The sequence below is a fragment of the Barbatula barbatula genome, assembly GCF_947034865.1.
Source record: "Barbatula barbatula genome assembly, chromosome: 9".
Classification (NCBI taxonomy): Eukaryota; Metazoa; Chordata; class Actinopteri; order Cypriniformes; family Nemacheilidae; genus Barbatula; species Barbatula barbatula.
In genome coordinates, this window is record NC_136772.1 from 21,596,740 (window position 1) to 21,619,551 (window position 22,812).

Genomic DNA, 22,812 nt, shown 5'->3' on the forward strand with positions numbered 1-22,812 from the left:
GCATTCTTTTGTACCAGTTAGTTATTACTCGTTGATACACATTTATCATACAAAACAGTTATTAGTAAAATGGGACTTGGTGAGGTATGAATGCAAACAGTTACATTGTTTCAAAGGGATAATTTACATAAAATTTCAATCAAAATGTTGTCATTACTTATTCACCCTCATTTCATTCAAAACCTATACAATGACTCTAAGAAGATGGAGATATTTTGAGAAATGTCGGAGTGGTTTGGTGTCCATACAATGGAAGTCAGTGGGAGCCAATGTTTGTTTGGTTATCGTTCTTCAAAATCTTTAGGGCAATTCTGTGAAAATGTCAACCTTACCATGAAAAAATTACGATTTTACCACGTTAACAGCACAGATTTATTATAAGTGCATGATTTTGCATAGTCGGTTAAGTGCCATCTTCAGGATTTTTACATCCACAATGGGGCATATTCCTCATAAATTGGCACATTACATTTTTTTATGTTCAGAAAAGAGGAATCCCGTTCGTTGGGTATTATTGCTTCAGGTTACTGCATTTTAATTCACAGAAATCCTACTGAATTTGTCGTCTCCCGAAAACTTTATCACGTTCATTTGGATTTTTTGCAAATGGAAAATTGGTTCATAGGCAGACCTGTTTCTGAAGTTTAGACTTTATCAACAAATCTGAGCAGGAAAGTCATAAAGGATTGGAATGACATGTCATTGAAAGACCTGTCGGAAACATAAATTACTCAACAATATTTCCAACCGGATTACATTTTGTTTTTATTTCATTCATTAATATGGAATTGAAAATCATACAATTTTACTGCTATTGGTTTCGTCTACCCTTTTTTTTATTATCTCACAACGCTAATCAATATAAGTTATGTCTACTTATGTACCTGTTCACTCATAACACTGATGTGAATGTTCACATTACACGTATGCTATACACGCTGGTGTTTGTTAAGGAGAATTTCTCTCATCCAGTGGAAGGGAACATTAATCTCATTAAGCTCATGACGGATGGACGGTTTTGAAATGAAATCACTCAGCCAAAAATAAAGAAGGGGGATTGCTTTGTCATTTGTAATACGTAGGACTTATTAGTCATAACCCCAATTACGCTGTCGGAATAATGTCAGAGCGAGTTTTATCTAACCCGAGACTATTCGATATAATAATTTCCACCTTTTTAATATTCTCGGTTCATTTCATCACACAACCTTCCAATAATTGTCTCTTAATTGTTATTGCTTTTTCTATTTCCTGTCTCCCTTATCTCTCTCGCTCTCTCTCTTTTACCAGGGCACAGGAAATTTTCCGACAAGCCATGCGTTCGCCCATCGTTCGTTTAGAAGTTGTTCCGGTGGTTAATAAAGATCGCTACGAGAAGGGTGTGAGCAGTCACCTCTTCAACCCGCAAAACCGTGATTTGTCCACACGGTCCAAGGACCCCCCGCCGCTGAAGGTGCGACCTGTGGAGTCCTCTATAGGATGGCACGCCGAGCTGCAGGAGTCAAGCAGCAGTATAGAGAGTCACGCTTTAGGATCTTCACTACCCCTCAGCCTCTCCCCCACCCCCAGAGGGAAGAACAGCGAAAGCCCCCTCCTGAAAACAAGTGTGGGGTCCTCACCTCTGCAGAATCCCTATAGAAAGAGCGGAAAGAGAATCAGAATCGACCTGAAGAAAGGTAAACACCTGTGAAGGCAGTTAAAGGTTATTTGGGATCATTTAATTGGCCAAATTAACATTTGTTATGTTTTATTTTGGTTTCACCGTGACCATTTTCCAAACTACGAGTGTAAATTATAGTCAATAAGTCTACAGGACTTTTGCTCAAATTGTCTGGACTTTTTGAAGTCTGCGCTAGTCTGCAGATTTTATCGCGTGGTGTGTGATGCCCTGTCCTCTCAGCAACCTTTCAAAAAGTACTATAATTTGGGACATACTAAAGTTGAGGCCCAATTGACATACTATACACCAGTCGTCCTCAATAGGCGGACCGCGGTCCAGATGCGGACCTTTGCTTCGTTCGGTACGGTTGGACATAGCCTAATAAACCCTTTCAAACTTTTGACTATTTTGGTTGTTTGAATTGATCCGCGCTTCTTCACAATGGAGAATCACATCACGCGCTCTCAGGAATATTCATGTAATTTACCCTTTCCGCTCCGCGCCCGATCATTCTCTCCCGCCAAAGACGCGCCGCATGAAGAGCAGCAAACACGTGATTATTTGAACAACACTAGTGCAGACACGCAGAGCAGGTTAATGGACACACAACAGTAAAGAAAATGCAGCGAATATTAAAGCATTTTTATCTGTCAGCCTGTTACTGTTTGCTGTATGTCCCCATCCTTTCAAGCAGATTTGTGATATTTTATGACCTGTATTTTTTTATCTACCCAGGCTAAAGTCTCATAATCGAATTTCAAGATTTTGGTATTATTCAGTCAATATTGAAGATATTGTTATATTTTCACAAAATATTCTGTAGGATGATTTTCCGAAGGACATTTGCTGGGTTTTCACAAGCAGGTTCATATTTTGTTCATATATCGTTTTATTTGGAAATTATTTAAAGATTGAAGTAGTTCTGGTATGAATGTGAAAAGGTGACAATGGCATGGAAAGGCTAATTTAGTTAGTAACTATGTTTTCTATTTATGATTTTATTTGTTATATAACATTTTAATTGTTACATTACATTTACATGTTGTCAGTAGTTTTTTTTATTTACAAATATTAATTATCAGACATCTATAAAGAGGGCATTCCCCTAAAACCACAGAGCCTATACATACATATATCAAAATATAAAATAAATGGCCTGATAAAAGATCATATCTTTCATACAGTATATCCGACTGGGCTAAATTGATTGAATTAGCATTTATTTTCAAAAAACATATTTTTCGGACCTCCGTTTAGAAGAAAATAGAAAGACCGGACCTCTTGGAACTTTTATTGAATACCACTGTTATACACTATGCACAATTTTACAAGGGTAGTATCATCCCGAATGGAATACTAAACAGTTTTACACTAACTGGAAGTATATCGGTTTCCCAGACAAAAGACGTCATTAGGGGGAGCACAAATAAATAGCTGTAAGCAAAACTGCGACCGTTGAGCATGTCCACAGCTCCACACTTCATATTTTCGGTTGAAAAAGTGCATCATCCGGGTACTTGAAGTGCACTTCTTTTTTGAGAATATTAATGTGAACGCACTACTACAAAATGGCGTACAATAGTGCGTAAGTGCGTGATTTTTGGACGCACCTTTTTTTTCCGAATACTATTTAGGACTGTAAGTTTGCAAATTGTGACGCAGCTAGAATGAACAAAGCGGTTGCCAAGTAATTTTACAATTTCTTAAAACACGACGCAACTAATCATAATCAAGAACCAGTACTAAATGTTTTATAATGGACGTTTTGTCACGATACTGTCTGAGATGGACATTCTCTCAGGAATATACAAAAAAATATGATGCGATGTGATTTGTTTATTAAGAGGTAAATTTTAATTAACATACAATATTATAATAATAATAATAATAATAATATAAACATGTCATTTGCACATCCCTTATCCCAATTGGGTCATCCAAAATAAAATAAAAAAAATAAAAAACAACTAAATAGGTCACACATGCGATCAAAAGATTTGATGACAAAAATGGTTAGATCATAGCGCTAACAACGCTATCCCAGGGGATTGCACATACTCGGATGTAATGTATAGTAACATGCAATGTTTGTCACTTTGGATAAAAGCGTCTGCCAAATGCATAGAAATGTAAATGATAATAAATAATATAAAATTAGTACTGAATAGTCGATATATCTGTAAACTCAACAACTCTTTATTTTGTTTCAGAAAAATTGCGCTGGTTAAATTGCTAAAGGTTGATGACAATTTAAGATGGATATAAAGTATCTTGGACTTTTGCAAGTAGCTTATAGTGTAGCTACTGTAACTACATATTCAATAGAGCAGCAAAAAAATTACACAGTGCATCGAAATCCTTTATTTCCAAAGAACTAGTTAAATCCTGCAAGACCGTTAAAAATAAATGTACTTCCTCTTAAAATTATTCTCTCTGTACTTTACTCCAACAATGGTCAACTTTGTGGGTTTGGCAGTCCCGCCAAATGGATGAAGCTATAACTTCAGCCTACAAAGTCTATTAAGTTCTTATCGATCCAACCATTAATGATGATATAAATTCATCGCTGGAACAAAAAAAGAGCTGACCGTACAACGGCTGCGCTAAATGACGAGCATAAAAACGCCGCGGCTTGGCTCTCTGTTCCGCAGACCGCCTTCGATTTATACGCTCCTCTATAGTCTGAAACATAGCATCTTAAAGAACAACCACTGCCCCTCGGGCAGTCTAATCTTTAGTTTTTTCATTCTACATCCTGTCCATCATTTTATCCCCAAGCCCCGTCAGGGACAAGAGTGGAAATATCCCCCCTAAAGACATGCTTCATGTCACACGGGGGCTATTGCCTGTACTCTAATCTACCTATCAGTCACCGTGACAGCATCAGGACCGCTGTGAGAAGCAATATGCGCAGGTCAAGGCGACAGTGTGGTTTCAATGGACCACCACCTGTTATAGAGCAGCCTACTTCCTTAATATCCTCCTTTAGTAAGCTAGTAAAGGGAAGCTAACATGTTTTTGTCTGATGCTTACTTTTAAACCATTGTGAGATGTTTTTTGAATGTGGAACTGCTATTACATTTCAAACGCATGTGTATGTATGTAAATGTCAGCCTTTTTAATGCGAGAGGTCGTGTTTATATCACTAATGATAGGTCTGTTCTTGGTCGATGCGTTGTTTGCTTCAGATTGTTTAGGAAAGCTGTATGCTTGTACCGTTATCTCACTCGTTTTCTTCAGTATACGTATAAACAAGTTACCTCTCTTTTATATTCATATTCATGCATTCTAAATCTATTTTGTCTGTGGCTCTTTGAAATGTGTCCGTATGTGAAATTAAACTTCAGTTTCTAAAGCCAGATGGCTCTAATCTCAGTCTCCCACAAGGATGGCCTTTATCCGTCTGACATTCCCTGACAGACCTCAGACAGACCCACCCATATGTAGACATGTGTATAGAGGAGTTATTCACAAGTGCCTGAGTCAGTCTAATGCATCTCTTTCTGTCCTTTTTTCAGCGAGTCTCTAAAGTTTGGAATGCTTAATTTTGCTTATCTTAAATGCTAAACTGTTTAAGTATTGCACCTAGTCTACAGTGGAATTCTATAAAACTAGTTGGCTCCTTGCATTATCAGTATTTGAGACAGTATTTGTAGCTGTTGAAGACCAGTTCATTATAACTGAAGCAGGCTAGTTTTGCCATTGCCATAAAGTGTAGATAGGCCATTAAAATATGTACCAATATGTCTTCCAGTCTTTTAAATCTGCTACTATTTGCCAATAAGACAATCTTTCACAATATTAGCTCTGAGATTTAGTCAGTTAACAGGAAATTGTGTTCTTGCATGATGTCAGATCTACATATTTAATTTGTGAAAGGCATTTCAAAACCCATATTGACCACTCTAAAATGTATGCGAAACAGTGTTTTTGACATTCATCAGATCTTGTATATCACTTTGAGTTATTTTATCCCAATCTCTGTAGGTCCTGAAGGATTGGGCTTCACAGTTGTGACCAGAGATTCTTCGGTGCACGGACCAGGCCCCATCCTCGTCAAAAACATCTTACCCAGAGGAGCTGCTATTAAAGATGGCCGCCTGCAGTCGGGTGACAGAATCCTGGAAGTGAGTCTCGGATCATAAAGAGTCTTGGCAGTTTTGTTGTAATATAGTGATGTGGAGACGTGCGAAAGAACCCCAATGTAATTCAGACTTAAAATTCATAATATATTTTATTAAGATCCACAGAAGTGACTTGAAAACATCTGCTTTGATGTAAACATCTGCGGAATGATGTCACAAACATTTTTTTTCATTTTAGTGTAAGTTTTGAATGCTCATACCTTTCAACTAAAAACATTGTGTTAATGTTTTGTATCATACTAGTTACAGATATTCTTAACGCACATATGCAAACTTTTTATTTTATTTTACATTTTGCTTTCATAACGACTTTAACATAGTCAGTTCAATTCACATTTATTTGTATATTGCTTTTTTCAAATGTCAATTGTACAATTCGCAGTTTTACAGAAAGTTCATGTTACCAAACAAAACTAGAATAATCTTTTATTAAGAGGTGATATTAAGTACAGGTGTAAGACACAAGCTAGAATCAATTATATAATATTACAGTTAGCTAAATAAATGTGCATTTTAACACAGTTGCAAACTGATCATAGATATTACTATATGTGATTTTTATATACATATGACAGTTTTGTATGACACGTAGAGGGTAAGCATAAACCTACAGGTGTACATAGACTTGAAATGAACAGAGACAGAAGGCGTTTTCATGTCATGTTTTATTTGATTATTGCTTACCAGAGATGCATTTGAAACCAAGTATACATGTGTGTCCAGGTGAATGGTGTGGACATCACAGGCCGAACTCAGGAGGAACTGGTGGCCATGTTACGTTGTACTAAGCAGGGTGACAGCGTGTGTCTAGTTGTGGCCAGACTAGAAGACATGTTCCTGCCGCGGGAGCTGGTAAGAGTCATCTCTGTCTAAGCACCACAGACCCTACTGTACCTTCTCTTATCTGCGGCGAATAAACCGTTCTTAAACCTCTTCCTGTCTGACTTGTTTCTTCCTTTCCTGTACATGAACATGAACATCCAAAACACAACCTAAATAACAAATGGACAACTTGTGGCTTGTGTGAATTGCTCCTTATGGGGTTCACACCCATAACCTTTGAGTTTCCAGCAAGCACCTCTATACAGCTTGCAGAGCTTTGGAAAACCCCATCAAATATCCGGACTTCATAAAATATTTTATGGCAGTGTACTTCATCAGAGCCCTTCCTGTCCCTCAGAACAACAGGAAATGTAGTGACATGTTATTTGGGTCATCTGCGGTGATATCATATGTCCCTTAGTAATTTCTCTCAACTGCCACCTCTGTCTCCAAAGCCCAACGGCTCTGTTTGCCGTCTTGGACTGGGAAGGTCATAGTCACGCTGCAGTTCCTCAAACCTTGAGGACAGGAAGCTCAGAGTTTCCTGCTTTTGTTTCGACCCCTATGAGGCGCGTAAGTATGCAAGCTTTTGTCTGTTAGGTTGCTCGGACTTCTTCACCTGTCACTCTCTCCCTCTCTTTGTTTTTGTCTGTTTGATATCTTTCCCAATGAACCCTGCGACCCACACGCCCAGCCTATGGAGCGATGACCTCCCTCCAAACATACTCGCGGGCACCGTCCGCTCACCTTTGAGTCTGACTTCCTGCTCTTATCCCAGCATGTTGATTCAGCGATTGGACAGGAAGTGGCGCGGGAGGTCTGAGCGCTCCTACAGGAAGTGCCGGAGCATGCAGGGCTGTGTGAAGACAGGGACTACAGCCGTACAGATGTGCGCTTTCTTTTCCTGTATCTCTCCCAACGTAATGCCCAACGCTCCACAGTCAGATTCTGAATGATTCAGCTATTTTCTTAAATAACCAACGTCTGAGAACCATCTACACTTCACTGTAACAAAGTAATGTCATTTCAAACATTGCCCCTCATGGGAAATTAGACACAGTATGGCTTCCACTTTCAACGTTTTTCATGGATTCCTTTAGATAAATTCACAGCTTTATGAGAGGAATTTATGACTCAGTATTTGGTTTCGGTCATTTGGTTATCTTTTTGTTTCGTAATGGACATTAAACTCTGATACTCTGACGTAGACGAATGTTATCAGTATCTATAGTTACTATGCTAGGCACTATTCCCATAGCGAGTTGAGTGTAAGTTATTCATTGCACCTATTCCACAAAGCACAACGCCTGGTTGAGTGTGTTTCCCAAAAAATAACTACAGAAAATGATTTGCATTGGTTACTAAACACATACGCGTCCATGCGTTGTGTGTTGGGTGACTGCAAATGTTAGCTGCTATGGAGCTAGCACGCTATGCGCTAATGGCTAACAGCCAGCTGCTACATCAGTATCTAGTTTTAGCTATTAGTAAAGCCTAGTATACCCCGCAGGAGCCAAAAGAGTGCTTTAGTATATGCAGAGTTTATGAAGTGAAATGATGTAACAGTGGTTTCTGCTTAGTCAACAAATTAATGTGTATTGCCCTGCCCACGTGGAAGCTTATACAGCGACAATATTTACAACGTTGATAACAGACAATTGCGCTTATCAACCACATGGGGATGGGGGAACCATGCACCAAAACGGCTCGTTGTTGCTTTAATAGCATTATTTAGATCAAATGATTGTGTTTACATGAGGTAAAATGTAATCGCGGTATTGCCAAAATCCTATTATAATCACATTAGGAGGGTGCATGTTAACGCAGTGTTTACATCTTGTGAAGTGGTCTGTATGGAAGAAGCAAATGTTATGAGTTCAGTCCAATACATATGCTGTAAAACCACAAATTTATTTCGCTGCTTTTCTCTCCTTGTTACCTGGTTACGATATGTTGCCCACCTCAACCACATATTACACTTCACGGCCTTAAATCCTCCCATGCATTGTTATAAACGAAACAAAAATATTCACCATATTAAAGTCAATTCCTGCTTGTTCACACATTGTTCTTTGCTGAATCAGGCCTCTTACTGTTCAATTACGGCTCTTGTGTGCGCTGTGTTGATCTCTGCTCGCCGCATCAGTGCCACCGATCAGTTAATATGCAGCGATATGCAGCTTGACTGCAACTCATTACCCATAAACCACTAGTTTTACGTCAACCCAGTGGATTAAAACACTTCAGTGAATTAAAATCTGTTTATAAAGTCTTCCAAACGCACACAAAATTATGCACATTATGTGCGGTGACAGATTTTATTTGGTTAGCAAACACCGGGAGGGTTTTGCAGGCGGTGTAGACATCGAGCTTTGAGTTGCTAAAGAGCTTCTTTGAGTTCGTGTGTGACTGTGAGATATGGTAGTCAGAGATTAATGTATGGAAAGGAGAGCTCGGAGACACAGTGAAAGATCAATATAGATACATATTGAGAGCGAAAGCTGAAAGAGTGAGTGATTGAAATGTAAAAAAGAGAAAGAACAGCGAGGGAGATAGACCCGCTGATAACATGTTGACAAATGACAAGAGACAATGAGAAGAAGGTGGAGAGAGTGAAAAATGGTGACAGAGGGCATATAAAGCATCTTTCTTCAAGACACAAAGCTAAGAAAAATACCAAACCGGTAGGAGACAGTGAAATTGAGTAAATTGAGAAACAATGGGATAGAAAAAAAATCGACAGTCTTAAAAAAGATTTCTGAGTGGTTCTTTTTGGGCTGTGTGGTTAAAAAAAGGTTTAACATCCACAAAACCTTGCGGCGAGAAAGGTTATTTGCAGTAGAAAAAGATTGAACAAACTATTAAGAAAGGTAAGAAAGAAATGGTTCTTATAACAACTGTTGACTCAAATTTTTTTGAGAAACCCCCCAAAAATGTCTTCTGTGGCATTACTGTGAAGAACACTTTGAACAACTAGTAACAAACCAATGAGATTTTAAGTTCTCAATCTGTTGATATATTTCAATTTAGCGCTTGACAGTGTTTGTGTTGGTTATAATCTTGTTAGATTGAGCAAATAAACTTAAAATGTTAAAGGGGTCATATGACACGGCTAAAACTAATATTAGGGTTTGTTTTAGATGCAATGTGTATGTTCGATTTAAGGTTGTAAAAACGCTGTATTTTCTACATACCGTGTATGTTTGTGTCTCCTCTTTGCTCCGCCTCTCTGAAACGTGCAGATTTTTTACAAAGCTCATCGCTCTGAAAAGCAAGGTGTGCTATGATTGGCCAGTTAACCAGTGCGTAGTGATTGGTCGAATACTGCAGTCGTGTGACAGAAATGTAACGCCTCTTACCATATTTGGAACATCAGGTTCCAAAGCAATTGTACTAACAGGTATGCCAACCTTACGTGCGTTTACATTTGGGCGGTTTAGTCAAGTCATACCACGAACTGACGTAGATTTGTGGGGGTGTGGTTACACGAGGCGTTTCAGGCAGGTCTGGGTGAGCATTCGCTTTTAGATAGAATGCATCTTTTGTTCCAACACTTTAATTTTTGCAACTTATAACACACCAAAGACACAGAAAACACGTATTCGCGCCATATGACCCCTTTAATAACTTTCACTCAGATACCCATCACCTTTTTTTTTTATTATTCAGCTGAACTTTTTCTATCACACCCTCATGTCATTCCAAACCTTTAACTACTTTATTTTTTCTGAAGAACCCAATAGAAGATCTTTTGATGAACGATGGTAACCGAACAACAACGCTACCTATTCACTTCTATTGTATGAACACAAAACCAATGTCAATGGATACCGCCATTTTTCCAACATTTCAAAATCAACAAGCACATACTGTAGATATTTTTCTACAATACAAATATAATCAGTATTTTTGCATTTCTTTCATGTTCATATCAATTGATATTTTTCTGAATATATCTGAAATATCAACATCAGTACTCAAAGAACTGATAGCAGTTGGCCTGTATCAGATGGGGGGAAATGAGGAGTTTGATAGAAAGATCATGTGGTGTGAATGGAGAGAGATGAACAGTCTCTGACGGACCCATGAGGTGGTGATTGGGTCACGTGAAGAATGAAAATAAGAATCGGCAGGAGTCCTGCTTGCACTTGGGCAGGTGGCTTCAACCCGTATCTATACCTGCCAGGTGGGCTGTTTCTGAAAGACTCCCAAACCCTTTCGCCACACACAGAGAACCTCACACAGCCCTAATCTCTCTTTTCAGTAGTACGGGCGACCAATGTAAAATCGAGCGTTGACCGCCGCTCCTATAGGTTTCTAATAGTAATATTAGATATGACCCCACGAACAAAAGGGAAAGAAATGAGGACTCATTTCCTGTACGGTTTGTAGTGTTTTTCTGCGACGGAGGTAGATTAAAAATGGCGTGACAAAAGACCCTCGCGCCCCTTCGAATAGGCGGCTTTGTGTACTTCAAACAGCCAGCTGACAATGGCACCAAGCTGGGTAATAAGGGCCCTGACAAAGCTTTATCTCTTCCAGAACTCCAGCTGTGAAGACGAGCGGTTAGCCCGTGTGATAATGTTGTTTTGACAGCGTTCCGCTCTCTGGCACGTCCTACTCAAAACCAGGAAGTAGGGATGCTGGCCTCTCTGCTCCTTAATCTCATATCCAGACGTCCTTGTTACTACCTGCATTGCTTCCTCAATAATCCTTTGATGATGGTAACTCCGGCCCTCTGAAGTCTCTGGGGGCCGCAAGGCCTGGCTTCCAGGCTCAATCAGAAGACCAATAAGCGCAGTCTCGGCCTCTTAACAGGTAAATAAAGCAGCTTCCTGATTTCCAGTAGAAGACGTGGTTAGAAACGTCAATGCTTTCACTGACCTCTTTGTGTTACAGCGTTCTCGGTAGTTTGCTTTCATCTTCACTTAAACAGAATCCATTTACTCATGGATACATTTCTCTCGACCTTTAGAGCCCATTGGCTTCCTTCGAAAGGGCGCTCTTTGTTTAAAATATGATGTGCGTCTGTTTATCCTACAGTTTTCCCCCGTGCTGCCTTTAATGATCCTGTGTTCTGAAAGGTAAATGGTCCTTCCATATGCATGTGAGGGGTAAAAAGTGCACTTTAGCATGCGCGCCCTAAGCAGAGAGGTTGATTGGACGCTTTGTAATCGCGGCTGCATGCACATGGCTCTTGGAGACATGATATTAAAAGGGGAAATGTATTCGGCTCTTAGTGAAGAGGTAATTGGCTTTGATGAAAGGCTCGGGGTATTTGTTGATGCTCAAACCTGATTATGATCGGGGTATGTGCTCCATTTGGTGAAATGAAGTCCATACTGATGGCTTTGTGTAGTGAAACCCGGAGAAAATCACCCAGATGGTGCATATACAGTACTGACTGAACTTTGAGAGAGAGAGAGAGAAAGCGAGAATTACATCATAGCATATCATACAGAAGCCTATTATGTAGGATAGTATTAGAAGTGTGTGAACATGGGTCTTTCGAGAAACGGCAGTACTGTATATTTACAAAAGTAAACAAATGTACGTTCTATCGTCTCTTAATGTGCACACACTCTTGCCATCCCAGATTTGACTTCATATACAAAATTAAACACAAATGATGGTCAAGCATGTCAATAACCATCTCATTAGTTCTTGACACGTGAGAATAAATGAGATTCTACATAACTGACGTAGCGCCGATCTGTCAGTTACAATAATAGCTACATATGATCAAAATAGTGTTTTTACGTTAAGCCACTGGGGTCATTTGGATTCCTTTTATAATGGACTCGTTTGCGTTTTTGGGAGTTGCCATTTTGAGTCTTTTATGAGAAGATATGACTGGATTTTTTTATACATAAAATATTGTATTGTGTTGTATTTTTTGATCATTATTATTAGTAAATCTTTATGTTTGTCACTGGGTTTTGCAAATCTAACCAATAGGCGGTTTCAAAGCCACAGCATAAACAAACGTTACTCCGCATGCACGCATTTGTGCATGCAAATAATGGAGTGCCTGTAGATTATTTCCGATATCAAGCAAAAGAAACCGAGAAGGACCTATACTTTGCTAAACATGTATCTCCAATTTTTTTTATTTAGATGTCCCATATGTTTTCTTTAAATGCAAAGTTACACGACCTATGTTTATTTAATAAAATTAGCAATTATTCAACAAATCGTTTATGTTATATAGTTATTACACGGTAAAATAACAATATTAATTTAAAATTCAATTAAATATTAAAGCTGCAAGCAGCATTAAGCAGGGGTTCGAGCACTTTTAAGGCATCTAAAGCAGCTTTGCCTTCATCAAGTAGGCCGATGACTCTCATCCTAAAACACCCAAGTGGACGATACTCCCAACGCCTGAAAAATTATAGATACGGTCAGCACCGGTTCACAGACACTACGCATGATTACACACATATGCACATATAGTACACTTGAGGGGAATCATCTTTTCAGGTTCATTTGGTCACATCCATTTAAGAAATGACCCCGTCTAAATGCCTAAATGCATTGAGTTGCTGCCATGTGACTGCTAAGTAGCTATTTTTGTTTACATGCAATTAAACTGGTGTACATAATAAAGGTGTGTGTTATGTTTAGAAAAACAGCATCTTACAACCACCCAGACATGTTCTATATTTATAGATGTTTAAATATGAAGCAACGTTTAATCTTTAATGCGTTATATGTCTAACACCTTGTTCCTGTGAGACAGGAAACGTATCCCTTGTCCGATCACCATCATATTTAACATGCTTGTTTAGTGTAATAAGACGTATGATTGTACTTAATGGCAAGTCAATTGGATTATTAGTTAAGGAGTAGCAAGCTTTCAGATACACCGTTCACTTTAATATAATAAAGGTCCCTGTAATGGTCACGTAAATGAAAAAGTTAAACATGTTTTTGATAGTTATTGATCGAGAGAGTCCAGAGAATTGTACTGTGGTGGAAATTTTGAAATCGCTTGAAAAACCTAGGACAAGTTCGCAAAAACAGCTTCTTAACATCATCACAGATAACTCACAAACTGTTTGATCGACATCAATGTTTCAAGAGCCAAATTTGTTTGGAATTATGAGAGCTTTCATATGATATCGATAGTTTGTGTAAATGTCAAATGTCAGGTGATACACAATTGTTAAGGCAACAAAAGATGTGTCAATTGTGCCATTTTTACTGTTATAGCGCCACCTAGTGTCCAAACGCCGCAGTATTTTGTAAGTCATCTCGGAGTGATGGTCTACACATTTGTTTCAAGCCCCATGATGATATCTCTAATAGTGCTCGAGTTATGGACATTTTAATGTAATAGGCTCCGCCTATTTAAAATGTGTATGCCCCTAAGCGACTGTGAAAGGAAAGTTTATGCACTCCAAAAGCGTTATTTCGCCCCCCCGGTGGCCGAATTGGTATAATATTTCTTACAGACCTTCAGGACCACAAGTCGAACAAGCCCAGCGAGTGTCGTTTCGATCGAGTTCCGTTAACCCGGTCTAATGAGTGCTCAAACTTCATTGGCTGATGACCGCCATGTTTCTTTAGATACGCCACTGTCCTTTTATACAGTCATGGTACATGACACTAAGACATACCATGCCAAATAACAAGTCGATCGGGCAAACGGTTGGGTAGTTATAGCCCTTTTCGAGTTCATGTATATTATAGCGCCACCTAGTGGCCAAACGCCAACTCCTTTTTACTGTGACCTGAGAGTCTACACATAGGGTACAAGCCACGTGAAGATTGCTCAAACGGTTCACGAGTTATGGCCATTCTAGTAAAATATGCCACTTCCGGTTCAGACGTTTTGGCGCCCCCTAGCAACGATGAATCGAAATTTCAACTTTTTTGGATGATTATTCACATTCACTCTCCACAGAATTCATCAGCGTTGGTTTGGTTCCGATCGCGCAAAAATCCAGGGACTAGTTCATTTTTTTTGGCATAAAATGCAAAATTTGCATATCGGAAATGTAATCGGAGATATACGTTTTTTAAGTTTTGAGCCAATGATTACAATGATATAAAACACTTGGGTGTGCGACAAATGGTTTAGGAGTAACGAGTGCAAACACGCTTTTCCTCGCTGTAGCGCCACCTATGGGCCGATTTGGCTGGGTCCATGTGTCTGAGTAGCGAGCAAGACGGCCTTTCGGTTTAGGCTGCACGATCAGTTTTAGGGGCAGAATAATAATAGGAATAAAACTAACAAATACAATAGGTTTCTAGCCCTACGGGGCCCTACGCACTTCATTTTGAGAGTGTCAGGCTCTATTTCGTATCGTGTTGTGAGTATCCAATTTTTTGTATCCCATGCAAGAAAAAAGTATGCGTTTTGGGTGGCATTGGGTACAAGTGTAATGATTGTGTAGCTCTTTCCAACACCTTCCTCTGCCATCTGCTGCACTCCCTAAATGCATGTATAGAGTGTACTACAAAGACATCTCGCCATCACTACACGCGCACACACCTTACCGCTCAATTCACCACCTGCTCACTGCTGAAAGGTGGCGGAGTGCTTCCGAAATGAAAGAATCATTTGAGAAGCCCGCTGGAGGTATAGAGCACACACACACAATGTGAGCTTACTCTCTCCCAGTTTTATTCTCTCCACCATCAGAACCGGGCCTTTGATCCATACCCATTAAATGCCTCGGTGGGTTTGATTCATGTTCTTGTGTATTCAGAGGATTTGATTATCAGCAAATCAGCATCGTAGGAGATCTGCTAAGCTCTCCACATAAAACCCAACCGAGCGTTTAGACTGCAGCTCGCAAACAAAAAGAGAACAGTTTCTTGCCGTGTTCTCCAGAGTTTGTTTGCCGTCATTCTTTTGACATCACCATGACCTCACCGGCTCAACACGAGTTGATACCCATCTGGCCGCATGTCTTCACGTCTGACACACTCGCGCTCGATCCTCTTATTCCCTTAAGAACCCGAGCATGCCGGACGGCCGGTCGGCTTTCCAATGTGTTTATCCAGGATTTAGTCTTTCTTCCAGACCCGCTGGAGTTAATACCATCCCAGCTGCACTCACTTATGTAGTTGGATGTGTTTTGCATAATATCTAATACTGTTTCAATTACGGAGAGACCGTAATAAGACTCTGTAATACAATATTTCATGTTTTTTCCAGTTTGGATGTGAACGACAGTGCTGTACTTTTGCTGGTTGTTTATGAAGTTCGACTCGATTGAATGTACATCCTCGTGCGATGCGAACGGAAGTGCCCTCAGGCAGAGAAGACCACTAGAATTCGCTTACACTTTGCGGGAGCGCGGATGCTCATTTCGCTTGTTGTTGTGAGAAGGATGATTTAGCCGATGTTGGCATGTTTGATAACGCATTTTATAATTTACTACCCAGCCTAGTGGATGAAGGAAATAAGATCATACTCATTCCACTCATTTAGTATAAAAAGGAAAGTGTTTTCAAAGAAATTCATTTATATTTTGTAGATTTGCTGAAAAAACCGCATCCAAAACATCAGAATTATCTTGAAAATTTGACCCATTGTGCACTTCGCCATTGATTAGTCCCTGTCTGAATTCTCCACGTGTGTGAGCGCTTTCAAAGTATGTGTCTGTGTGTGCTGTTGAATGCTGTCTGTTTGGGACAAAAGTGTACAAACAGGGCGCCATGTTGAAGGAATTGGTCACCCAAAACCTGCAGATTTAGACATTATTGTCCTTCTAAACTTTCTTTAATGGAAAGTGCAGTTATTGAAATAAATATTTTGTAAATGTGAAGAAAGTAAGAGTGAGATCAAGCTCCAAAATCACATAAACACTATAAAATCCCATAAACGTGTGTGTTTTATTTCTTTTTACTGTGTCCTCCACTATTATTGGCACCCTTGTATTTGAAACTTTCCGCAATCTCCATTTTCATGAAAATGTCCATTCCTTCATACAGAATCTCTTAACATTGAGCATCTTCTCTTATCTTCAGTTCATCCCTCTCATTTTCTATAGTATTCAGATCAGGGAACTGCGATGGCTGTGACAGGATCTTGGTTTTTGCCTTCAGTGACACACTTTTTGCTCATTTTGATGTTTATTTCGAACCAGCGTGCTGATGGAAGATTTAAGCACGACCCTTTATGATATTTCTAGAGGAGCAAGTCAGGTTTTTATTTTTAATTTGTTGGTATTTGATATAAAACACGATGCCATGTATCTGAACAAGATGTCCTGGACCTCTGGTATAAAGTAGATTGACAACAGTAAAGATCTGGCGACATATTTATCCGTGGACACCAAACCTATCTTGTTTTATTGCTGGCAAAAACATTTGTTCATTTCATATGGCCATAGACCCCAGTCCTGCTTGAAGTGCCAGTATGGCAGATTGATATGGTGGAGCTTGTTTTTGCATGATAGCAGAAGATTTGTTTCTTGAACAGTCTCCCAAACAACTTGAGCTGATGGAGGTCTTGTTTTCCTTTATTTTTATTAAATGCTTTCTGACCCCAAACTCAACAGGTCACTGCTATTTTCCATCTGTGCTCTTTGAAGAGTCTTTAGCCACTCAAATCCTTCTCCTCGCTGTTCATTGAGACAATATAGACACACAACCTGTTTCAAGCAGATGTTCAGCATCTCCAGTCCATTAAAACTTCTTTGGTTTTTATCCATTGAGATTAAGGAATTAGGGGGTTTGGGCTTTGAGTTATTAATATTTATTCTCCTGTGCAACAAGAAGTCATGACTGGACAACATCATGTTTCTAGTCACCTTTGTGTGTTCAGAAAATATAAATATCAATGTGAATATACTTGGGAGATATTTTACTCATAAAAATTTCCAAGGGTGCCAATAATTGTGACCAGGGTGTAAAAATGAATATTTTTTTAGTGAAATAAAAGTGATATCCCCCCCACTACTAAGTGTTTTACTTAATGAAATGTTGGAATATTGTAGATTTTTTGAATGTGTGGATACATTTTTACAGCCGCCTTTGCTCATATTTACCAAGGGTGCCAATAATAGCGGAGGGCACTGTTTATCTTGTTTCACTTCACTTTTTTAATGCTATTTCAATACATTTTATTTCTAATTTGGATCATATTGGTTTGTACATCAGTATATAACTGTCTGAACTGATCCTTTAACCTCGACTATGTGTTATTCCACATTTACCGACTCTCGCCATTAGAACGGAACATTTACCTTAGTTTTTTTTCACATGGCAAGGACATCAACTGAACCAATTTGGCTCTTGTTTAACATCACATCATCGATTGTCTGGAAGTGCTCACTGTGTCTCTCTCTTTGTTCCTTCCTGTTACCAGTAAGACCTTTACAGAACGCCTGTTTTTTGTCTTTTTTTTTGTTGGCTCAATGCTAAAGAAGCTGAAGTGACCATTAAATCCAAGTGTCTGTCAGAGACACACCGGCCTTGATTCTTGATTTCCTGAGCCCCTGTGGGCAAACATCATGAGGGAAGTTTAGGCAGATCAATGTCAGAGAGCGTCAGTGAAGGACGGCGACTTTGCTACCATGTTTCCTCTTCCTCACCCTTTTATCGGTTGGATCAGTCTGTGTGAAACAGCATTGAGCGGAAATGGATGGCAGGGGATCAGGCACCATGACCCTGAGATTTCCTTTAGCTTTCTTTTCCTTGTTTACCGGTGATGCAAGCGATCTGTGTTGCAGATGTAATCCTGTACATATGTATGCAAACGGAAATTAAAATGTCATTTGCCGTGTGAGCATGAAAACAAACTTAATACGGGGAACAAATCAGTTAACGTGATATTTCATGGGAATATTTGAGATGAAATTAGATAAATAAACATAGAGTTCTTTCCTTGCCTACCTAAGAAACATTTTAGGCATCATAGGAATGGGATAGCCCACTCATGCATTGCATAAAAAAAGGGATGAGCATTCCCAAGTTTCTCTTATGAGGTTCCATTTTTAGATAGATGTCTATGTAGACATCTCGCACGGTTTTAAAACCAAGCGTGATAGTCTGAAGGTGTTTCTGCATTTGTTTAGCTTGATCCTAATGTTTAGATAACCCTGCGGGACGGGTCGGTCATTAACCGCTGCAGTCGTGTCAGACTGATGAATCGGAGCATGCCAACTTTTCTCTGGTTGGATAAGAAGGAAGACGGCTGAGTATTGTAGCCCATTAACAGGATTGATACATGGACTTTCTCAGCAGGATGTAATGAGGTTGACTCAGGTTTTCCTGCTGTGCAACACCTCATCTGATTTAATTGTTGTTTTCTGGGATGCAGAGGAATGAATCTCATGTTGTAGTAACTTGTCGATGGAGGAGATCAGAAGGATGCAGGGCTGGTTGTCCACAATCCTCTGGTTTTGTTGTTCCAGAGCATCTTGACGCACATATCCACACCACAACTTTGGTTTGGCGTCAGTTTTGTTCGACTGACGTGCGTGTCTTCGAGCATCTGTCTGCTGTTTTGATTCCTCATGCATTTTCAGTAATACCTCCGTGGACTACCCGAAAATCATTACTCCCCAGGTGGGTATGGCATACATCACATGTAATTGACAGTTTGCCACAGAATGCTTTTTGCTGTGTGTGTGTGTTTGTTTGCGGGGTGAGGTTTGTGCTCAGGAGGAGGCTTTAGAAGCTTAGTTTACTGTGGCCACCATGGAGACCGTTGAGATCCAGTGGCTTCCCGGATCCCTAGAGGACCTTCCCACTTCCTCTTCCCGTCTTCACTGTGCACGCGTACACACACACACCATCTCTCTCCCTGGGGTTCAATAACTCTGAGGACCGGACTGTTCATCCACAAACAATAGAGACAGAAGACCAAATGTGTTTGCGAGTGACTGACGCAGAAAGTTTAAGAGAGCTCCTGAAAGCCTCCATGATTCCCCGAACGAACAGCTGTGTATCTGCTCAACTTTAAGCCCTCAGAATGTCATTCGCCGCCGTACCTATAGATGACGGATATCCATCTGCTACAGCTGATGACATCATGCGTCTTCTTCATCATTAAGCTGAGGAACAGATGTTGCGAATGCAGATTAGGCAAAGCATTGATAAGACATATAGATGTTGCTTATTCAAATACTTACGCCCTTTGTCAGAATTGCAGTTTGAATGACTTTGCCTGTCATTATGGCTGAGGCAATAAAGCTTATTGGAGTTTTCGTCCTTGGGAAGAAAATCTCATCTAGAACTGGAGACATATGTCTCCTATACAGACACGCAAGGGAGTGCACACTGAGTGATAAACCCCGTTCTAACCCGGAAAACTGCACTTTTTTTCAGAGCGGGGTCCTGGCGGTGGACTTGGCTGCGAAATATAGCATACAGAAGCACTGCTAGTTGTACACACAGCGGCCTTGAGCGCTTTGATTTCCCTAGCTGATAGACTTTGTATGTTTTTAGAGCTTTGTCATAATTTTGAGCCCAGCCTGATCCTTTCACCTGGACAGTTTGCAACTCACTGGATACTTGAGGCGAGTTCACGTGGCTTAATTGACTCTATACACGTACAAAAAATAGCTAGGCCCTTCGTATATATGACAGGAAGTATTTTAGTCAATTAGAAAATATAAATAGTATCATCTATGAGCATTACTTTATTGTAACTAACAAGTGTCCGTTACTCCCTACTCCCTAATAGTTTGTGTATATCTCATGTTAATTTATAGAATAGTCTCAAATATCTTTGTTAAAAAGAACTATGAACATTACACCCGTTTGAATCAACTTGAATCAGCATTTTCGTTTTTTGGGTGAACTATCCCTTTAAGTCCAATGATTGACGCTCACACTTGACCACCGGTGGCTCTTGTAGTCATAGCATTGTTGAAACGTAGCATGTGTCAGAATAATTTAACACGATTTTGATCCCTACACAAATACTGGATTCATCCTTTCTTGTGTGATTGAACACTTCTTGTGTGTTTCGACACTTAAAAGCCGGTCACTCTGGCATTTGTGTGCTAGTTTCAAGGCTTTTAGGTTTCACCTCAAGGTTAAATTCCTAAAACTTTTTACGCTTACTGATGACACAGTCAGCTGAATTTTTCACTCTCATAGTTGCTGAGCTGAGCGTTCGTTTGCGAGTGCATGACACTAATACATCCAAAACCCACAATCCCTCAGTAAACAGAGATAAACCAGGTCTTGCTGACCCACACATACTCAGCCTTAGCAGCCCTTCTCAAACCTATCACGGTTGGTGTTGGTTGCAGGATTTCATCACGTTTCTCATGCGGCGTCTGCTGCTCCATTTACACTTAGCATTTGTCAACATATGTATGTATACATGAACGTAATTCAGCATGACCGGACAGTCTTTGGGATGTGTGAAGAATGTTGGATTCTAGTAACGTTATTTCCGTAAATGGACGGTGTAAGAAGATTTTTGTATTGTGAATGTCTGAGAGTATGCTTGCTTGGTATATTAAAAGTTTTTTTTAATGAACAAGGATAATCTTTCTTTTAATATGCTCTCTTTCATATATTCAGAGATGATTTAAGATGCTCAATTCCCTAATGTTTCAGATGTGCCATTAGACAATCTGCCGTCAGTCTTCCCTCTCTTTCTAACCTACACTGTTCCATTATATAGATCAAATAGAAACGTTTTCTTTAAATCCATTTTCTCCTTTATCTGCTCTCCTCCATCCTTCTCTTGAAATGAAAGCCTGTTTCCTTGGCGGCAAAAATAATTTTTGCCATCCACTTACAATAATGTAATTTTCTCCCGGTTTTATTAACACTCATTTTAAAACAAACTTCTACTGACGAGATGTCCAGGTAATTTTAGCATTATTACAGGAAGCAGACAAAGAGAAAAGGAAATAGGCAAAAGCGGGGAGCAAGAATGCGCGGTGGGGTTGGTTGGGGGGATGTGGTGGTGAGCATTTGGACTCTATAATGGAGAATGGATTATGTTTCTAAATGACCCCATTGCTTTCACAGACAGAAAATAGGAATGGGTTGAGCTATTCTCTTCTATAATAGTGGGCTTTTTATGTTGGAATGAAATGGCCTCTCTTCATCCCCGTCTTTTTCTCTCCCATCATTGTTGTTTTCCCTCAGAAAGAGGAGCAGGCACGTTTGCTCTTGTCTGAAGAAGGGAAGGAGCAGCGGATGTTTGAGGTCCCTCTCAATGACTCTGGATCAGCTGGGTTAGGGGTCAGCCTGAAGGGTAATAAGTCTCGAGAGACAGGCGAGGACTTGGGCATCTTCATCAAGTCCATCATCCATGGAGGAGCAGCTTTTAAGGTACCACCGCACATTTACATTCACATTTGCCAGATGCAGTTTGTGGCTCTCAGTCTATGTCTGTTAGGCTTGAGGCTTCCCGTGTACTCTTGAAAGTCGACTAAATTATGTATGCGTTTACAATTTTGTCCAGGAATGTTGATGACTCATTTTGTACAATTTTTGTTCATGATTTTTTTCAATAAAACGTTCTCCAGAATAACCTCATCCTTTCCACCTTATACCTCCTTCCACAGTACGAAATAGTAACCTCTTCATAAATAGAGATCCCTACAGTGTACAGCTCCCAAAAAGCCTTTTGATGACGTACTTGCACATCCGTCAATACAGGGGACCCTAGTGCATTATCCTCTACGTTCCATCTTCAGCTATCCATTAGAAAATGAAAAGCGTAAAATGTGTGTAAAAACATTAAAATATTTTTATTCCTGCCATAATTCAATTTAATTCAAGTTGATTTATGTAACACTTATTACAGTGTTGCAAACCAACACACAACAGTTGTGAGGAAACAAACCTCCAATAATAAATAAATGGAGACAAAAACCAAGGGAGAAACCAGTCTCAGCCGGGAGGACCAGTTCTCCTCTGACGCATTACAGCTGCAATCTAACCAAGAAATTAATATGACTGAGGTTATCATCATTCATACACAAAATGATTCAACAAATACATGAAAAAGGGAATATATATTAAAACAGATGAAAACTTTCTTTGACGAGCCATTTCATTGGGTCTTGAATTGTCTTGCTCAAGAACATAACAGTGACTGCTACAAAATACACACCGTTAACAAATGAACACTCCCTTATGAAAATGATCTAGTTGTTGTGGCAGCCCAATGCTACCAATACTGTGATTATACTATGGTTAATGTAGTAAAGTTTGCATAAGGGCTGCTGCACTTAAGTTACGAAGCATACA

General features: G+C 39.6%; 1 protein-coding gene across 1 annotated transcript in view; it reads left to right on the forward strand.

The window, feature by feature from the left end:
* pard3bb (par-3 family cell polarity regulator beta b) overlaps positions 1-22,812 on the forward strand; it is a 287,217-nt gene that overhangs the window by 111,842 nt on the left and 152,563 nt on the right. The window contains exons 8-11 of the mRNA XM_079465100.1: positions 1,291-1,676; positions 5,648-5,787; positions 6,529-6,657; positions 21,703-21,888. Of these exons, the coding sequence (XP_079321226.1) occupies positions 1,291-1,676; positions 5,648-5,787; positions 6,529-6,657; positions 21,703-21,888 (841 nt within the window). The remainder of the gene's footprint in view (positions 1-1,290; positions 1,677-5,647; positions 5,788-6,528; positions 6,658-21,702; positions 21,889-22,812) is intronic.